The sequence below is a fragment of the Impatiens glandulifera genome, chromosome 1, assembly GCF_907164915.1.
Source record: "Impatiens glandulifera chromosome 1, dImpGla2.1, whole genome shotgun sequence".
Lineage (NCBI taxonomy): Eukaryota > Viridiplantae > Streptophyta > Magnoliopsida > Ericales > Balsaminaceae > Impatiens > Impatiens glandulifera.
In genome coordinates, this window is record NC_061862.1 from 22899999 (window position 1) to 22916123 (window position 16125).

At 30.5% G+C, this 16125-nt stretch overlaps 2 protein-coding genes across 2 annotated transcripts; both read left to right on the forward strand.

Annotated features, from left to right (window-relative positions):
• Positions 1–7109: 7109 nt before the first annotated feature.
• LOC124920746 (THO complex subunit 4B-like) lies at positions 7110–10444 on the forward strand. The gene is made up of 5 exons (XM_047461298.1): positions 7110–7374; positions 7493–7600; positions 8405–8473; positions 8564–8745; positions 10006–10444. The coding sequence occupies exons 1-5, from the start codon at positions 7207–7209 to the stop codon at positions 10190–10192; spliced, it is 714 nt and encodes a 237-aa protein (XP_047317254.1). The 5' UTR covers positions 7110–7206; the 3' UTR covers positions 10193–10444.
• Positions 10445–11453: 1009 nt separating this feature from the next.
• On the forward strand, positions 11454–15857 carry LOC124920703. The gene is made up of 11 exons (XM_047461258.1): positions 11454–11863; positions 12022–12106; positions 13219–13436; positions 13999–14081; positions 14250–14295; positions 14625–14681; positions 14780–14834; positions 14916–15016; positions 15103–15166; positions 15259–15392; positions 15496–15857. Exons 1-11 carry the CDS (start codon positions 11786–11788, stop codon positions 15679–15681), a joined length of 1107 nt encoding a protein of 368 aa, XP_047317214.1. The 5' UTR covers positions 11454–11785; the 3' UTR covers positions 15682–15857.
• The last annotated feature ends 268 nt before the right edge of the window (positions 15858–16125 follow it).

Sequence of the window (16125 nt, forward strand, 5' to 3'; positions counted from 1 at the left end):
TATCTAAAACTCTAAATCCCATCGTACAAATCACAAAAAAAAATTCTAATAAAAGCACAAAAAAATATATTTTTCTTACGTTTGATTTCATTTTGTTAATTTTTTTACTAACTCTAACTAAAAAAAATCACAGAAAAATAAAAAATATATATTTTTCAATAAAAACCTAAAAAAATATTTTCCATAGATCCGTTTGAATTTATTTGAAAACTAACTTTGAGATTTGTATTATTTCATGTACCATTTCGGATTAAGTTTTGCTAATAAGTATAATTACATATTTACCCCTCATTTTATTGTATACCAGGACTATAAATAGGATGCTACAATACTAGAAGCATGATAGAGTTGAAATAATTTGTAAAAGAATGCTTATGTCTAAGGGTTACTTTTTTTAAATAAAGTGTAAAATTCATACGTTAAAAAATGATAAAAAATTTATAGTAGAGACGGTCTTTTGTACGGACACAAGGGACAAAACCCCAATGCCCTTTTCTGAGTGTAAACAAGTACGAGAAACCAATATTTTTAAATGTGTTTTCACACGCGTACGCTCATTTTTAGTATTGCGCTCAAATCGACCCTCCCCTCGGATCGATGAGACATTCTCTTTTGATTTTGTGCAAACGTTAGAAATCTAATCGAGTAGGCCACATGCCTTAGATTCGTCTCGAGTCCCAAAATGGTGATGAGTAACCGAAATGGTAGGCTGTACCGAGTTTACTTCTTAGTTTCGAAAAACGTTCATTTCGATCACTTTTGCTAATTTCTGTAACTTACCTTCATCTCGAGTATCGTAAATTGAGACAAGACGACTCACTCAAGAGTCACCTCGTCTAAACATGAGACGAAGAAGCGAAAATAGAAATTAGCAAAGTGAATACGTACATGACTGTATTTGAAGTTTTCATCTAATTTTCCTACACGAGAAATTAGGGGAAAATATTTTTTAAAATTCTTTTTGGGTTTGGTGTTTGGTTACGTATGTTGAAGGGCCTTGTTACTATGCCCCACAACGACCGCTTAAATTCTAAGCCGACCATTATTAAAACACGACATTACACACGTTTTTAAATTAAAAGAATTCCACTCTAACAACCTATGTTTAAATTTTCTAAATATGCCCACTCTCAATATGTTTCTATAGGCATGCGTTACACTATACTAATAAGCAATATTAAAATAATTGTAGATAATCAAGAAGTAACTTTTTTACATGAAAAGCCTACAATCATCCTCATCAACCTCATCACAAATCATCAGGCATTTAACTTCTTCATATTTTTTTACTTTCACAAATTGAATCATAAACAAATCAAGAAACCTATATTGATCCTACAACATCAGTTATGCAAACTAATACACATGCGAACCTCTGAGCTCAAGAATAGAGGGGATTAAAATCGTTGGATAATTCATAGCACATTCAATCGATCAGCATCGATTAAATTAGGCTTCGCCATAATAACACAGACAACTTAATCAAGTGGATAAAACAATGGGTATGTTTGAATGGGTAAAATTGGAATTGAAATTAAAATTGACAATGAAATTCTAATTTCAATTTCATGATAATTGACATTGAATTACAATTCAATTCTATATTTGGAAAAACTATAAAATTGTAATTTAATCTTTATTCCTATGTTTAAAAAAAGAATATAATAAAAATAATTTTAATATATATTATTTATTTTATTAAAATATTAATTTGACATTACCAATTAGGATATAGCTCATGTGTTAAAAGATATTTTAAGTTTCAATTTTTATTAAAAAAATTATCGGTTTAACATGTTAACTTCATAGATTTAAAAAACAAAATATATCAGTTCGATATTTTAACGTCCTAAGTTAAAAAAAGTATTGATTGAAAATTTTAATTGTATTTTAAATGATAAAATAATAAGTTATATTGTTTAAAAAAACATAAAAAAAAATTGGAATTACAATTCTAATCTAAAATAAATGAAATTGAGAATTATAAAATTACACTTTATTAAATTCAATTCTAATTCCAATTCTTAATATTAGAGGATTTATCAAACATAGGAATTAGAATTGGACTCTCCAATTACAATTCAAATTCTAATTCTAATGTAAACTCCAGGTATACCAAACACTATGTGAATGAAAATTCGGCGATCAAAATTGATTGATAATGAATATTACAGACCCTAAACAAGCTGGAACAAAGATTTAAGTTCCTAAACACACTTTTCTCTCTAGTTAGAGGTTGAAGACAACAATGACACCAGACAAAATAAGAAATCTTATGCTCTCTCCTTCTAACCCTAGGATTACTCAGCTCACCTAGACTTAGGTTAGATGCTGGACTTAAAAGGGGACTCATAGTGGGGTATAAAACCACTAATTAAAAATTAAAACAAACTACCTCCAATTTGTTCAATTTGTTGATGCTCTTGGAGAGGTTGATTGACAACCCACGATTGTAACTACTTGATAGAGCTTGTTATGGGCTACACTTTGAGCTTATGTAACTCATAGGCGGTACACCATAGTGGGGGTTATCCTCTATGAAAGTTTCAAGGCTTCTCTTGAACTACCTTCGATGAATGATAGGTTGAGGCCACTTTTATTGGAAAGCTAACTCTCGCCCCATTCTTTTGGTACCTCATGAGCCCAAAATTATCAAGTGAAGCTCAAGATATCCACCTTGGAAGGCAAATTGTTTCTAGTTGGCTTCAATTGGAGACAATTTGGCTTAATGACTCTTTTTGGGTTGCATACCTTGAATGGAGGGTTGGAGTCAGTGCCATTAGAAAACTGTCTCTTATATAACTCATGGGCACGAAATGGTCACCTGTAGCTCTCAAGTTATCCCCCAACCAAATTTTGGTTGCTACAATTGGCCTCCTATGGTACTCATCAACTTCGGGGAGAACTACATGAATCTAATTGGTTGATTAATGCATATAGACAACTCTCATACAATGATTTTGGTAGTCATGGGACCTAAATGGAGAACTCTAGCTGGGCTTCCCATTGGTTGGAACGTAGACTAGATCCATTTAACTTCTTAGTGCTATCTTGGACTTCCGATGGTTCTCCCTTCTTGCACACATTGACATTGAGACAGGTGCCAAATGAAACCTCATTGAGTTCTTTGGGTAACTAGCTTACTCATTTTGGTGAATTATGGCCAAAGTTATAGATGGTTAAATGGAGTTATCCTAGCTAGGATGTCGCGGCTGCAACGTTTTCCACCTTTAGACGCGAACTGAGTTCGTCTCATGAAGAATAACGAGTTGGGTTTACGCAATCTTATAGGCGTGTCTCTCAAAAGTTTTTTTGGTAGGTCATACACCTCATTTGGTGACCTGTGGAGCCCGTGAGGTCCAATTGAAGCTCGTCCATGTGAAAAAACCGGAATTACACGGAGATGCATAAAGTTTATTTTTTTGAATTTGACTAATACAATCCCATTTCTAAATTAATTATTTATTCTTAAACGCATGAATTTTTTTCTCCGAATTTGGCAACAATTTTTTAACTAGTCTAATTTTGCTAAATCAAACTCTAATCATACTTCCATGTTGATTCTTTATATTTTTAAGATATTCGAGAAAATAATGAATTATGTACTATTAACTATTGAGTCAAACAATTTGGAAGTCGATTTTTAAATGTTACAATTTGAAAGAAGTTTAACGATTTTTATTTTAAATAAACTTTAAACTAATTAAACTTTTACGATTTTAAATTTATGATCTTAAAAATTTATTATTTTATGAGTTTATATATTATTTTGATTTTATGATTTTATACGATTTACATAAATAAAGTATATATAAATTTTGTTATTATAACTTTTATATATAAATATATATATATATATATATATATATATTTTATAACTGGTTCAATTAAAACATATATAATTGATTTTGTTATTATAACTTTTATTAATTATATTTGTATATGATTTAAAAAAAAATAGATTTAATTTATATAAAAATAAAAATAACATATAACTAATATTTTTTAAGTTGAAGCAAATTTGGATTTTAGGAATTTACAAATTCTTATCGTTTTTTCGTTTTCGGATTCGAGTTTTTTTTTTTCAAATAATTTGAGTTATTTACAAAAGTAGTGATAGGTGATTATTTTAAGGATGTGAAGAATATTTTGGTAAAAAAAATTAAAAAAAATTAATATATAATGATAAAGTAAAAAATAATAATTTAAAATAAACGGTATTTAAATATTTTAATTAATAAATTAAAATGATTTGAGAAATGTATGAATGATAATATTGCGAATTGAATAGGGGATAATATTGCGAATTGAATAGGGGAATGCGTTTACTATTCTCGCCCTATTCTACTTTGGGAATTTTGTTTTATTATCATTCCTGTCTGTTTGGTTTCGGGGAATCCCCTGGGGGCACATTTAACAATTTTTTTTATACACATTTTTACAAAATAATTTTTTAAATAAAATTATATAAATGATTTTTTTAATATTATATATATTAAAAAATTATATTATTATAAAAAAATAAATTAAAACTCTTACAAAATATAAAAAAATATTAGTGATGTTATATATTCAATTGTGTTGATTAATATTCCGGACATAATCGAAGTGAGATTAAGACAAAATGACACAAATATCATTCCTGTCATAATTTGAATAGAGAAAAGTGTATCAAATTATAATTGTTATTCCTAAATAAATAAATAAATTGGAGAGATTAATTATCAAATGCAGACGAAATTAATAATGACTGAGATGTTCCGTCAACTCCCTTCCCTTTACCCTAGGAGTGAGCAGAAAAGGGACCAGGAAAATAGTCCGGTTGAACTGTAATAATTAGTGATTAAATTAATGTTTAATTAAGTTAAATTATTTAAATAAGTATAACTTAACCCACACATTATGAATTAAATAAATAATTAAAAATATAAAGAACAAATAAAACGTAAAATAGTCCGGTTGAACTGTAATAATTAGTGAGTAAAATAATATTTAATTAAGTTAAATTATTTAAACTAACATGTATCCCGTGAATTTGCACGAGTAATAATATAAAAAACCGTGATGGACGGGTCAACCCACAATCCGACCCAAATATTCATTTACTCTCACATATATCCAAATTAACCATAGCTCTCGATCCGGCAATCCGGACACTTTAAAAATTAAGCATTCATTATATATATATAAATTAGTTAGTTAAAAAGTTAAACTTATATTGTTAAAATGTTACATGTTCATGAAACTTTGGGTTAATTTAAAATATAAAGTGTTATTAGCCTAGTTGGTTAAAAAGTTGTATTTATTTTTGTTAGATTCTAAGTTCGAACCATACTTATAGCGTTTTTAATTTTATTTTTAACTGTTTTAAGTTTTGGACGGGTCAACTCATAGTCCCGACCCAAGTATCCATTTACTCTTACATATATCCAAATTAACCACAGCTCTAACTTTCAACCCGGCAATCCGAACACTTTAAAAATTAAGCATCATTTTATATATATATATATATAGATAAGTATAGCCTAACCCACATTATGAATTAAATAAATAATTTAAAATATTAAAAACAAATAAAACCTAGAATAACAAAGAGATTACTAAACAGAACTTAATAAGAAGGGTTATGAACTCCTCTGACTCAACATAATTCCGAAAAGAATCTTAAAAATATTTCGTAATAATAGTCTTATAAATATTACCCATATATTTTTTCTGTTCACAGTAAAATATAAATTTATGTTATTAACCAAATAAAAAAATATTAAGCTATAAATTTTCAATGTTAGAGAGGTGAGGTCATCAAAATTGTGTTTTAAAAATAAAATATGTTTAATTATAATTTTTAAAAATAATTTAAATAAATATAATTTAAAGGCAAAATACATTTAATTATAATGTTTAATAATAATTGATTAGTTAGTTAAATTTTTAAGTAATTTATAGGTGCATTTAAAGTTTTACTAACAAGGCTAAAATTTGATATATATATTATAATTATAAGAAAATTCTGAATTTGATTGTTTTTCTTTTAATTATTCAATATATTTTTATCAAACTTTCAATTCATTATATCTTTTAATTCATTAATTTAAATATTAAAATATATTTTATTTTATTTAAAAAATATTTTATTATTATATATTAATATCTTAAATTATTTTAACAAAAAAATATACTTCTTAAAATTACCATCAATTAATTATTTTTAAATAATTCAAGAAATAATTTTAAAAAATCTTATCCTAAACTCTTAATCCACTAAACCTACTACTCGAGCAAATTTGAATTCACATCTACGATTTTTGAATCGAATTTTAAATCAATTTGAATTCAAATACGATTTTCGGTTTGATTTTTGAGATGATATTTTAACTCAAAAATCAAATCGAAAACCGAATTTATTTTTTATTATTTATTTTAATTATATATTAGATATTTTATTAGATATAATTAAATAATTAAATATTTTATTATATATTAAATTAGGTAAGTTATTAGTTTCCAAATTTATAAGACTCTAATTTTTAAGATTTATTGATAATGAAAGTAAAAAAAAAGGTGAAAGTACAATTATTATTATAAAAAATACAATATATATATATATATATATTTTTTAATATTTGGTCTAATCTAATATCCGAAATTCTAATTTTAATATTCGGTTGTATTTTCAAATTTGCTAAAAAAAAATAAAAAATTCTACTTAGACTCGATTAGCAGTGAATAATGTGCCTCTTTTTATTTGATTATTTAAATAATTTTTTATTATGTATAAATTGTAAAAAATTAAATAATTGATAAAAATATTTAAAGAATATTAATATTTAGTATATATATTTAAATATAATATATTTTAATATTTTATTTTATAAATTAATTGATATAATTAAAAAAACAGGATACATATTATTTAAATACAAGTAAGATCGCATATTTCGGTTTTGTCAAATATAATAATTATATTATTTTGTATATTTTCTGAATTTTATGAAATATTTTATTAAAAAAATAAAAAGAAGTAGGTTAAAAAAAAGGGAGAAAAGAAGTTCAAGTGTATATATATATTGAGTAAACTTTGGCGGAGTAATAATCTCTGCGCTTATTCTGTTTAGACGACTTCTTGATTATTATTATCTCTCTCGTCCCGCCTCAACTAAAGACTTGCTCTTTACAATTGACATACACAAGTTAGGGTTTTCAAAGATGTCTGGTGCAGCTGCTATGGACATGACCCTTGATGATTTGATAAAGGTTAATAAGAAATCCAGCGGCGCCTCCAGAGGCGGCCGAACCCGACCCTCTGGTCCTGGACCAGTTCGCCGCTTCTCTAATCGCGGTGGAAGTCGGCCTGCTCCCTATGCGACATCCCAGGTCGGCTTTTTTCTCATTCTTTAGAACAAGAACTGAAGATGCAGCTAGTTTTATTAATTACTTTTTGATGAGGCACTTGATTCAATTTGGAAACATGACCTTGTCTATTACGGATCAGGTTACGGCACACCCGGCGCAAGCAGGAGCTCGTCCCACTTCCATAGAAACCGGAACCAAGCTGTATATATCAAACCTAGATTATGGCGTTTCTAACGAGGATATTAAGGTATACTTTTGTTTGTATTTACCCGATACTTCTTCTATGATTCCAGTTTGTCATGGATGCATTTTTTTATCATGTGCTTTGTGTGTATGTCGTTTATTTGTGATTTAGATAAATTAATTGTGTTAGAATTAGAAGCAAGTAACTTTAGAGTTACTAAGCTAAAGCCCTAAGCAATCACTTTATTCACATAAATGAATTGACAAGAGCAAATAGGCTAATCTCACGAGTCATGCCTAGAAAACAAAAAATTGATTGCCTTAATGCGACAAAGACAAGGGCAGCGCCAAAGGCTCTAAAATGAGAAAATCTGATGATTGATTGCTGTTAACAATGTTGAAAGCCCCCAGCCCGATACATGTCCTCCCTTTAAAAAACAAGATAAAGAAGTAAAAGAAGGGCCTTTAATTATTTCTTGTTGAGAGATTTCTTCAAATATGATAGTTGAACAATAGTTATTTTTATAATTCTCAAACATTACTTTGCCCTTATCTATTAATTTGACATTTGAGATAAAGTATGCCAAGTGAGCAACTAAACAAACCCTGATATACACATAGCGACTGACTGTGATTTAACAGTGTTTCTGTGAATATGCCAAATAAACTCAAGATATTCTGTTTTTGAGAAAAAAAACTTAATATGGATTTCTATATAACCTCACATAGTTGCATGTAATATAGTGAATTTAGTCGGAAATAGTTTATTGTAGAACATGATTATACTAGTGTAAAGTTAGATTGCATTATGAGTATTCAGGAGAAAGGTTTTGTTTGACTGTTTTTCTGAAATTAAAATCCTTTTCAGGAACTATTTTCAGAAGTTGGTGATATTAAACGCTATGGAATACATTACGATAGAAGTGGGAGATCAAAGGTAAGTGCCAAGTTTCTTATATTATTTTGATCATATGATGAGATGCATAGATCTTGCTTTGGTTTAGAAATAATATCTTATTATGCACAGGGAACAGCAGAAGTTGTCTTTTCCAAACGACAGGAAGCTGTGGCAGCAGTCAAGAGATACAACAATGTACAGTTGGATGGGAAACCTATGAAAACAGAGATTGTGGGAACAAACATTGCCACTCCAGCTATAGCTCCCATTGCAAGTGGACCCCTAGGGAACTATAATGGCGTTCCAAGAAGGTATTTTTTGTGGCTTGTCTAAGAATAAAGTCACCTTCTTGATTATTTTTATGTAGGTTTTTATTTTAATAATGTAAATTTTATTTCAAACTGATGTCAAGTTGACGTTAATATACATGAAAAGCACTTTGAATAAAGCTTCAAATGAAAAATTGAAACATACTAAAATCAAAAGGGAATATCACAGTGACCCAATTAGATGTTTCAACTTTCTTTTAAGTTAGTCTAAACAATCTCTTCACTGTTGAATTATTAACCTTCAAGTGTTCATTTATTTACCCTCAAGTGGCCTTCTATTTTCTTCTTTCCAAACAAACTGTATAACCACCAATGGATTAAGTTAGAACTTTCCTTTTTGCACAAGTGCTTGGGTAGCTCTTGAACCAGGACATTAATGCATAACAGACTCTATCCCCGTCAGCTTCCAAATTAAGTGCTAGATTTCCATCTTATATTAACAGTGGAAGAATGAGTGACTTGTTGATTATATGTCAAATTTAAGCCTCTCTAATGAAGCACTTACTGATAAATATCATTCTTGTGTCAGAAAGCAAACTAAATCCAAGTTCTGGAAGCTATATGGTCATAAATAATTAACCTTGGAGAATAACAATAAAATAGAGTGTCTTGTAGTGCCAGTACATGAAATATGCATAAAATTTAGAGAGACAATTCTCTGGGATTACAAATGCTGAGAAATTTGAATTTGCTGTAACACCATTGGGTTAACCATCTTGTGTAAGCTGTTTGGAACAGTTTAATATTGAACTACCTGCCAAATAGAACTTGTTTAAAGTTATTGGTGTTAGGAACATGAAGTTTTCTGTATATGCTTGCATTCTTCTTGGATTGTGTTAACATGTTTCCAGCTAGGTGATTGATGATTGAAAAACAAGAAAAAGTGAGTCGGGGTATTCCAAGAAATCCGGGTCTTTTATTTTATGTTTGTTGATTAACATGAATACATGATTAAAGTTGATCATTTTTATGGTTATGCCATTTCTAATGTCCTAGAACAAATATGTCATTCTCATGATGAACCTGTTGAAAAAAATGCAAATAAACTCGGATATGTAGTAAATCACCCTTTTAGCCTGCAAGTTATCTTCTTTTATGATAAGCTGAATGTTTAAAGAGTATTAGAATCGTATTTAGTGCTTTCTGTTGTTTTAAATCATGCACATAATACAACAAGGCTTTTGCTGAATATTTCCATACATGTTCAAAAAGAAGTTAAATCCGACTTGCATAATGTGACAGTGGACGAGGAAGGGGTGGTGGTGCACCAGCAAGGAACCGTGGAGGGCGTAATTTTGGGAGAGGGGGCCGTGGAGGAGCAGGTAAGAGCCGTGGTGAGAAACCATCTGCTGAAGATCTTGACAAGGATTTGGATTTGTATTATGCAAAAGCTACAGATGCAGGAGCAGACACAATGGAGGCCAACTGAAGGGATCCATCCTTGTTCTTTCAATTAAATGGCTGATGCCTTCACTTAGTTGTTTTTTGCCTGATGATGCATTATTCTGGACTCTTTTATTTGTTTTTTCAAAGAATCAACTACTTATGACCAGAAGAGAAAGAGAGAGAGAGAGTACACTATTAGGACACCAGGGGATTTTACTATTGATAATGTATGTTTTTTTTAGGGTATGCTGCTTGGTCAGACTTTTCTATATGTATTTATGTACACTAGATTTAGTATCTTGCCTTTATCGGCCCTGAACCATCCTAAATCCATGGATGAGTGGAGTGGAGCTAACAAGTCTAGATTTGCCTGTCCTGGAAAATCAGAGAAAATGCTATTCTGAAGTAAAGCAATCTTGCTTCTCTAAGGAACAGTCAATTTCAGGTACATGGACACAATGGTTATGATTCTTCTGATCTTTTAGGTTATTTATCAGCTCTAAATAGTTGTTAATTCAACAGTTTTGGGACCTTTCTATTGTTAGACACAGATGGGAGAAGTCATGGAGACATTTTCAGCCTTTTGTGAACCAAGAAGCAAAGAAACAAAAGTGTTCATTGACAGGAATTGCTTTCTTTCTATATAATACATAGATGATAGTTATAACCATATTCATTTATTTCCTTATCAAATCTTCATTTTGATTTTTAATCAATGAAGAAGAATGGTGTTTAAATGTAAGATGGGTTTGTTCTGATTCATCCCATTAATCAATCATGCAACCTAATCTATAAAAATATCTTTTTATATTTATTTTCCAATACTAACAATTATTTTGTTGGTGATATTCTTTTTATTTAAGTTGCCATCATAGTAGTAGATGTTGATTGAGACAATTATACAATTATAATCTCAATAAAATGATATTTAAATATCCAAATTGGATTATTGATAGTGACAAATAATATTGCAGGGACATATTGAGATAATAGTAATGCAAACTCAATTAGATGACAAAGCAATCCAATTGGAATTTCTATATGATGTGTTGCTGACTCATTAATTTGAAAATTCATTCCTCATTTTATTTATTCTTATCCAAATTTTATGAGATGTACTCTCACTTGTTAACACACCTATTAATTATTATTAAGTTAAAAAGATTGAGAGGATTGATATGAAAAAAAATAGAAAAAAAATTAAAAGCATTATATTATTTAAAAGATAAGATGCATTTTTTATTTGTATGTGTGATTATTGCATTAAGGACACGCAGATACACGCCGATACACGTGTCTACTGAAACCCAAATACTCACGCCGGTGAACGCGTCATCTCTCTATTCTTCGGAATTTTGTTCTTCTTCCCTAACCGTCACGCCACTCAAAATACAATTCGGTGTTCTTTCAATCATTTGTCTCTCTTAACAATCTACAATCTTAATTCGTTTCTCGATCAATTACTTTTACTCGATCGTCATCGTCGTCGTCTCTTCGGAAGAGGTCTGGAATGTTTCAATAATTTACATTTCCTTACTTGATTTGGCTGTACGGTTCTGTTTACGTCTTCAACGCAACCGATTTCTCTATAAATTCTCTTGGATCCAAGGAGGAGGACTAATCGTTTCCGAACGCAATGCCGCCAGCTCCCAATGATAGGACTTCCGCGTACCTCTTTGCTCTCACTCAAGAAATCGAGAAGAAGCTTCAGCGAGTATGTTTTTTCTCCATCTATGTTTACACGCACATATATAAACAGATTTAAATAATGATATGTCTATATTTGCTTAACTCTAATCTAATTCTTTCACTAGTTAACATGATAACTTTACTCTTAGGACAACGGAATTTTGAAGTTTATTTTTGTTGTAGGCTTTGGCTTCTCCCACGCACAGGCGCAATCTGTTTCAGGAACTTTTCGCTGACATTGCACTAGAGATTGATGATCGGGCCAGAGGTTATAATTCTTATTCATGTTTTGTTTACTACTGTACTTGTTGCAATTGGGAACCTGGACAAATCCAGCCCGTTACTTTATAGTTCTAGGGCAGTATCAGAAATATAAAGGTAGTTTTATGGCATGGATTACTTTATAGATGCATACCCATTGTTTTCTAGGAAGATTTATTACTTTCCTATATAGCCTTCTTCTTTCTGTTTCCATGTTTCCATTCCTGTACTGCCTTTTCTGGACCTTCATAGGATGAGTAAAAAACTTTGCATCCTTGTAGCAGTTATAAGACTGAATAATTGCTTTTCCTAAGAAAAGTTCACTCTTTATATGAATTAAGACAGAAGATCATCTTGGGTACAAAAGCCAACCAACATTTGAACATTATTGTGCCCAAAAGAAGAAACTGTACTAGGGGTTTGGCCTCTCTGATGTGCTTTAAAAATTCATCTAGACACCTTTTGATCTATGTGAAGTTCTTTTATCATCACAATCTGTTATAGTCCTTTGGCTCCATACCACCCACAAACTTTAGCAGCATTGACAGTGCCTTGGTCTCTTGTCCAGATTAATAACTGTTGTTAGTGGACTTTCACCTTTTTCTGCGAACAAAGAGGACATCCCAACTTGATAAAAGTCTAAAATACATACTAAAGTTAATAGGAAAAATACATAATGAACTTATTAGCTTCTTAATGTACTTTAGACCTAGAGCCTAATTTGGAGTCAATGTCCTGCAACTGCAATTGCATCTGATTTGATATAAATGACTGCAATAGTTGCAGTTCTAATAATTGATTCTATATGTTCTCAATATACCTATTGACAAAATATATTTTCATACCACCAAACAATAATTAATTAAGATCTTATTATGTGGAAATGCCAATCAATTGAGTAATTTCTAATCGTCTGAACCAACTTTAGTACACCTTGGAAGGACATCCTTTTGACAGATACATTTCGACATTTTTCTCTTGCTTCAATACATAATTTTATATTCGTTATACTGCAACAACACTTTTGTTACTTCAAAGTTTCCCATGTTTGATTATATTACCCGTCAATTGATTACATTACCTATTTTCTGAGTTCTTTTCACACTTTGCCTGAAACAGAGATTATCCTAAACAAGGAAGGTCCCATATCTTTAAATAAAGAAGATGATATATCCTCTGCAGAAGATGGGACAGGGGTGTCATTATACTTTTATGACGTGTTGGCTGATTATTTTGTTTTGGAGCCAGAGAATGGAAAACCAATACTAAATCTGATTGTCCAACTTTGGAGTCAATCCTTTGCCTCTCATATTTTCTCTCTACTATTTCATAAATGGGTATGTAAATTTCAATTGTTTATTTCTGTTGGTTTGACTTTTTTTACCGCATAAAACAAATTTTGTAATAAATGTTTTCATGGTGGAACAATGTAATTCTTGTCTTTATAAATTTTTAAAGAAAATTTCAAGACTTATATTAGTTGTTAGACATAACAATTCCAGTAGTGGGTCTTCCCGTTGTCCATCAGGTGATAAATATTAGTAAAAATAGACACATGGTTAAAAGACTTGTCTGTACTGTGTTGAATGTAAAAATATTAAAATGTCCTCATGTTGTTATGTGTGAGTTTGATGTGTGGACTAGAAAAATAAGTTTTCCTTGTAAATAATTTTGGTTTCCTTCAAATTGTTAAATCATCCGTTTAAGAAGATTCATGAAAAACTTTTAACTTGGCTGGTATTATTTATTGATCTTATCTTAGGACTGTTAAATTTATTAATTGGAGTTGCTTGTTATAGTTTAACCCAAGTTAGATAAAGTGAAATGTCTTGCAGAATATACTATTATTCGGTTGTAATATATTTTCTCAAAATGTTAAATACCCATGCTATTTTGCAGTTATTTGATGTTCAGCTTGAAAATTCTGAAGTTCTTCTACGTTACTCATCTGCTCTGATTCAAGGATCTACAAATGTGTTCTGGTATGGACTAGTGATCTAGTAAATACTCGTTTTGGACATATTGGACAACTGTTCTCTCGTTAATCTGATGTTATCATATTCATACGTGAAATTGAGCTACTTTTAAAGTATAGGAATGGAGAACTGAAAGATGAACATAATGTTAATTTAAGATGCATTTCTGTGCAGGATTGACATCCAGACAAATTCCAGACGTTTTCAGTCTCTCTTCAGAGTAAGTTTCCTAGAATGGTGACTTGGTTTTTATAGTGCTCCTATTTCTTCTCCTTACATTTTCAGAGACATCCCTTTTGTATATATTCTTGGCGAACATTTGCCTCCATAAGTTTTCAGTTTTTGTTGGTTATCTCAATAAAATTTCTGTACATTTTTGTTTTTATGCTAGCAGACAGTTAAAAAGAACATTCTAAACCAGTTTTATACAGAATATTTTTTGTCCTTGGTTACCCATTTCATTACGAATGACAATTTTCATTCTGCTCACCACTAGAATATTGGTCAAAGATTCGCATTGAGATGTTCTACTTTCTTTTTGGTAAACAGTATTTACTGGAGGATGTGGCCTTGGTGCCTGATCGATTGAAGATACTCCCAACACAGGTCTGTCTGTCAATGTATAAGATAATAATAATGTTGATTGTTGTATTTTAAGCCGGTAAGCATCAACTAAGTTTATAAATGTTTCACATTGTTATCAGGCTCAACGGGATTTGTTTCTTCTAATAGCTCGGTTCATGTTCTTCTATAACCTAGGTGACCCTTTGCAGTTTCACGATTGATCTTCTCTTATTTGTTTTCTTTTTGTGCGCTTACAATTTGAGTTCTGTTACACAGCTGATAAGCTTATAAATTTGTTGAACCAAGTTCCTGATTTTCCAAACGCTTTCTTAGTCGGTGGTGGGGCAGACATTTTTGTGATTGAACTTTCTGACCAGGTTAGAGCATCATCTCTTGTATTTTATTTCTTGGTGAACTATTATATATTTGATCTTTCTGAGATTTTTTTTGATGAATTGAACAGCTTCAAAAACTGAAGGTGGAGCCAGTACTAATCCACTATCTTAATCAGCTTAAATATCTCCAGGGTAAAGTACATACAAAATAATAGTTGTATTATTAGAAAGAAGAGTAGAGTGGAGTGGGCTTGATAAGAAGAATTAAAATGTACACGGTACAGGTTTAGAATTGAGGATGACAACAAGTACAAGATTGAAAACATGTCTGTACAGCTTCACGTCCCCTGGTGGTCCAATGTATCCTACAAGAGTTGTTCGGCATGCAGCCTGGGATACCTTGGATTTACTCTTTCCTGTAAGAAGAAGATTTACTTAATTTGCAGACAAATAAAATAAATAATTGAATTAATGTATGTATTTATATGGATGATGATGGGTGGTGGGTCACGTGGGTGCAGGTGGGGCAATATCCTCGGCATGTAATAAGCTTCTTTTTTCGGTTGCTGTATCCATGGTATTGGCCATCATCGTGTTGGAATTTTGTCCAGTCATGCATATTGACCGTGTTCGACTCTCTCGTCGGGTTGCTTTATTCTACCTGGGCTAAGGTCAGTAAACGTACACAACAACAGCATTCCTCCTAAACTAAAAACTTAATATTAAGTGTTTTCACTCCCTTTCCGTTGTCTGGCTAGCTTATGAATCTAGTCCAGTCTATTATTATAATGTTTTTTTTTTTTTTCTCTTTTGTTAAACTATTACTGTTATGTATCACAGAGAGTTTCAATGTGAAAAAAAGAAAACTGTTTTATTTTGCATTCATTCATTCATTCAATATGTTGTTCAAAGAATACATTATTATTTGTAGCAAAAATCCAACCAACCTTCATCAAAATTCTATTATACTTGTCCTTTCCTTTTTCAATACAAAATTGTTTTGGATTATTTTATTTATTTATTGTTTTTTTATGTTGTTTTTTATGTTGGATAAAATGATTTGAGTTGATTCATTTAAATTTAAACACGATTTATGGATATAAATTCTATTATACTTGTCCTTTCCTTTTTCAATACAAAATTGTTTTGGA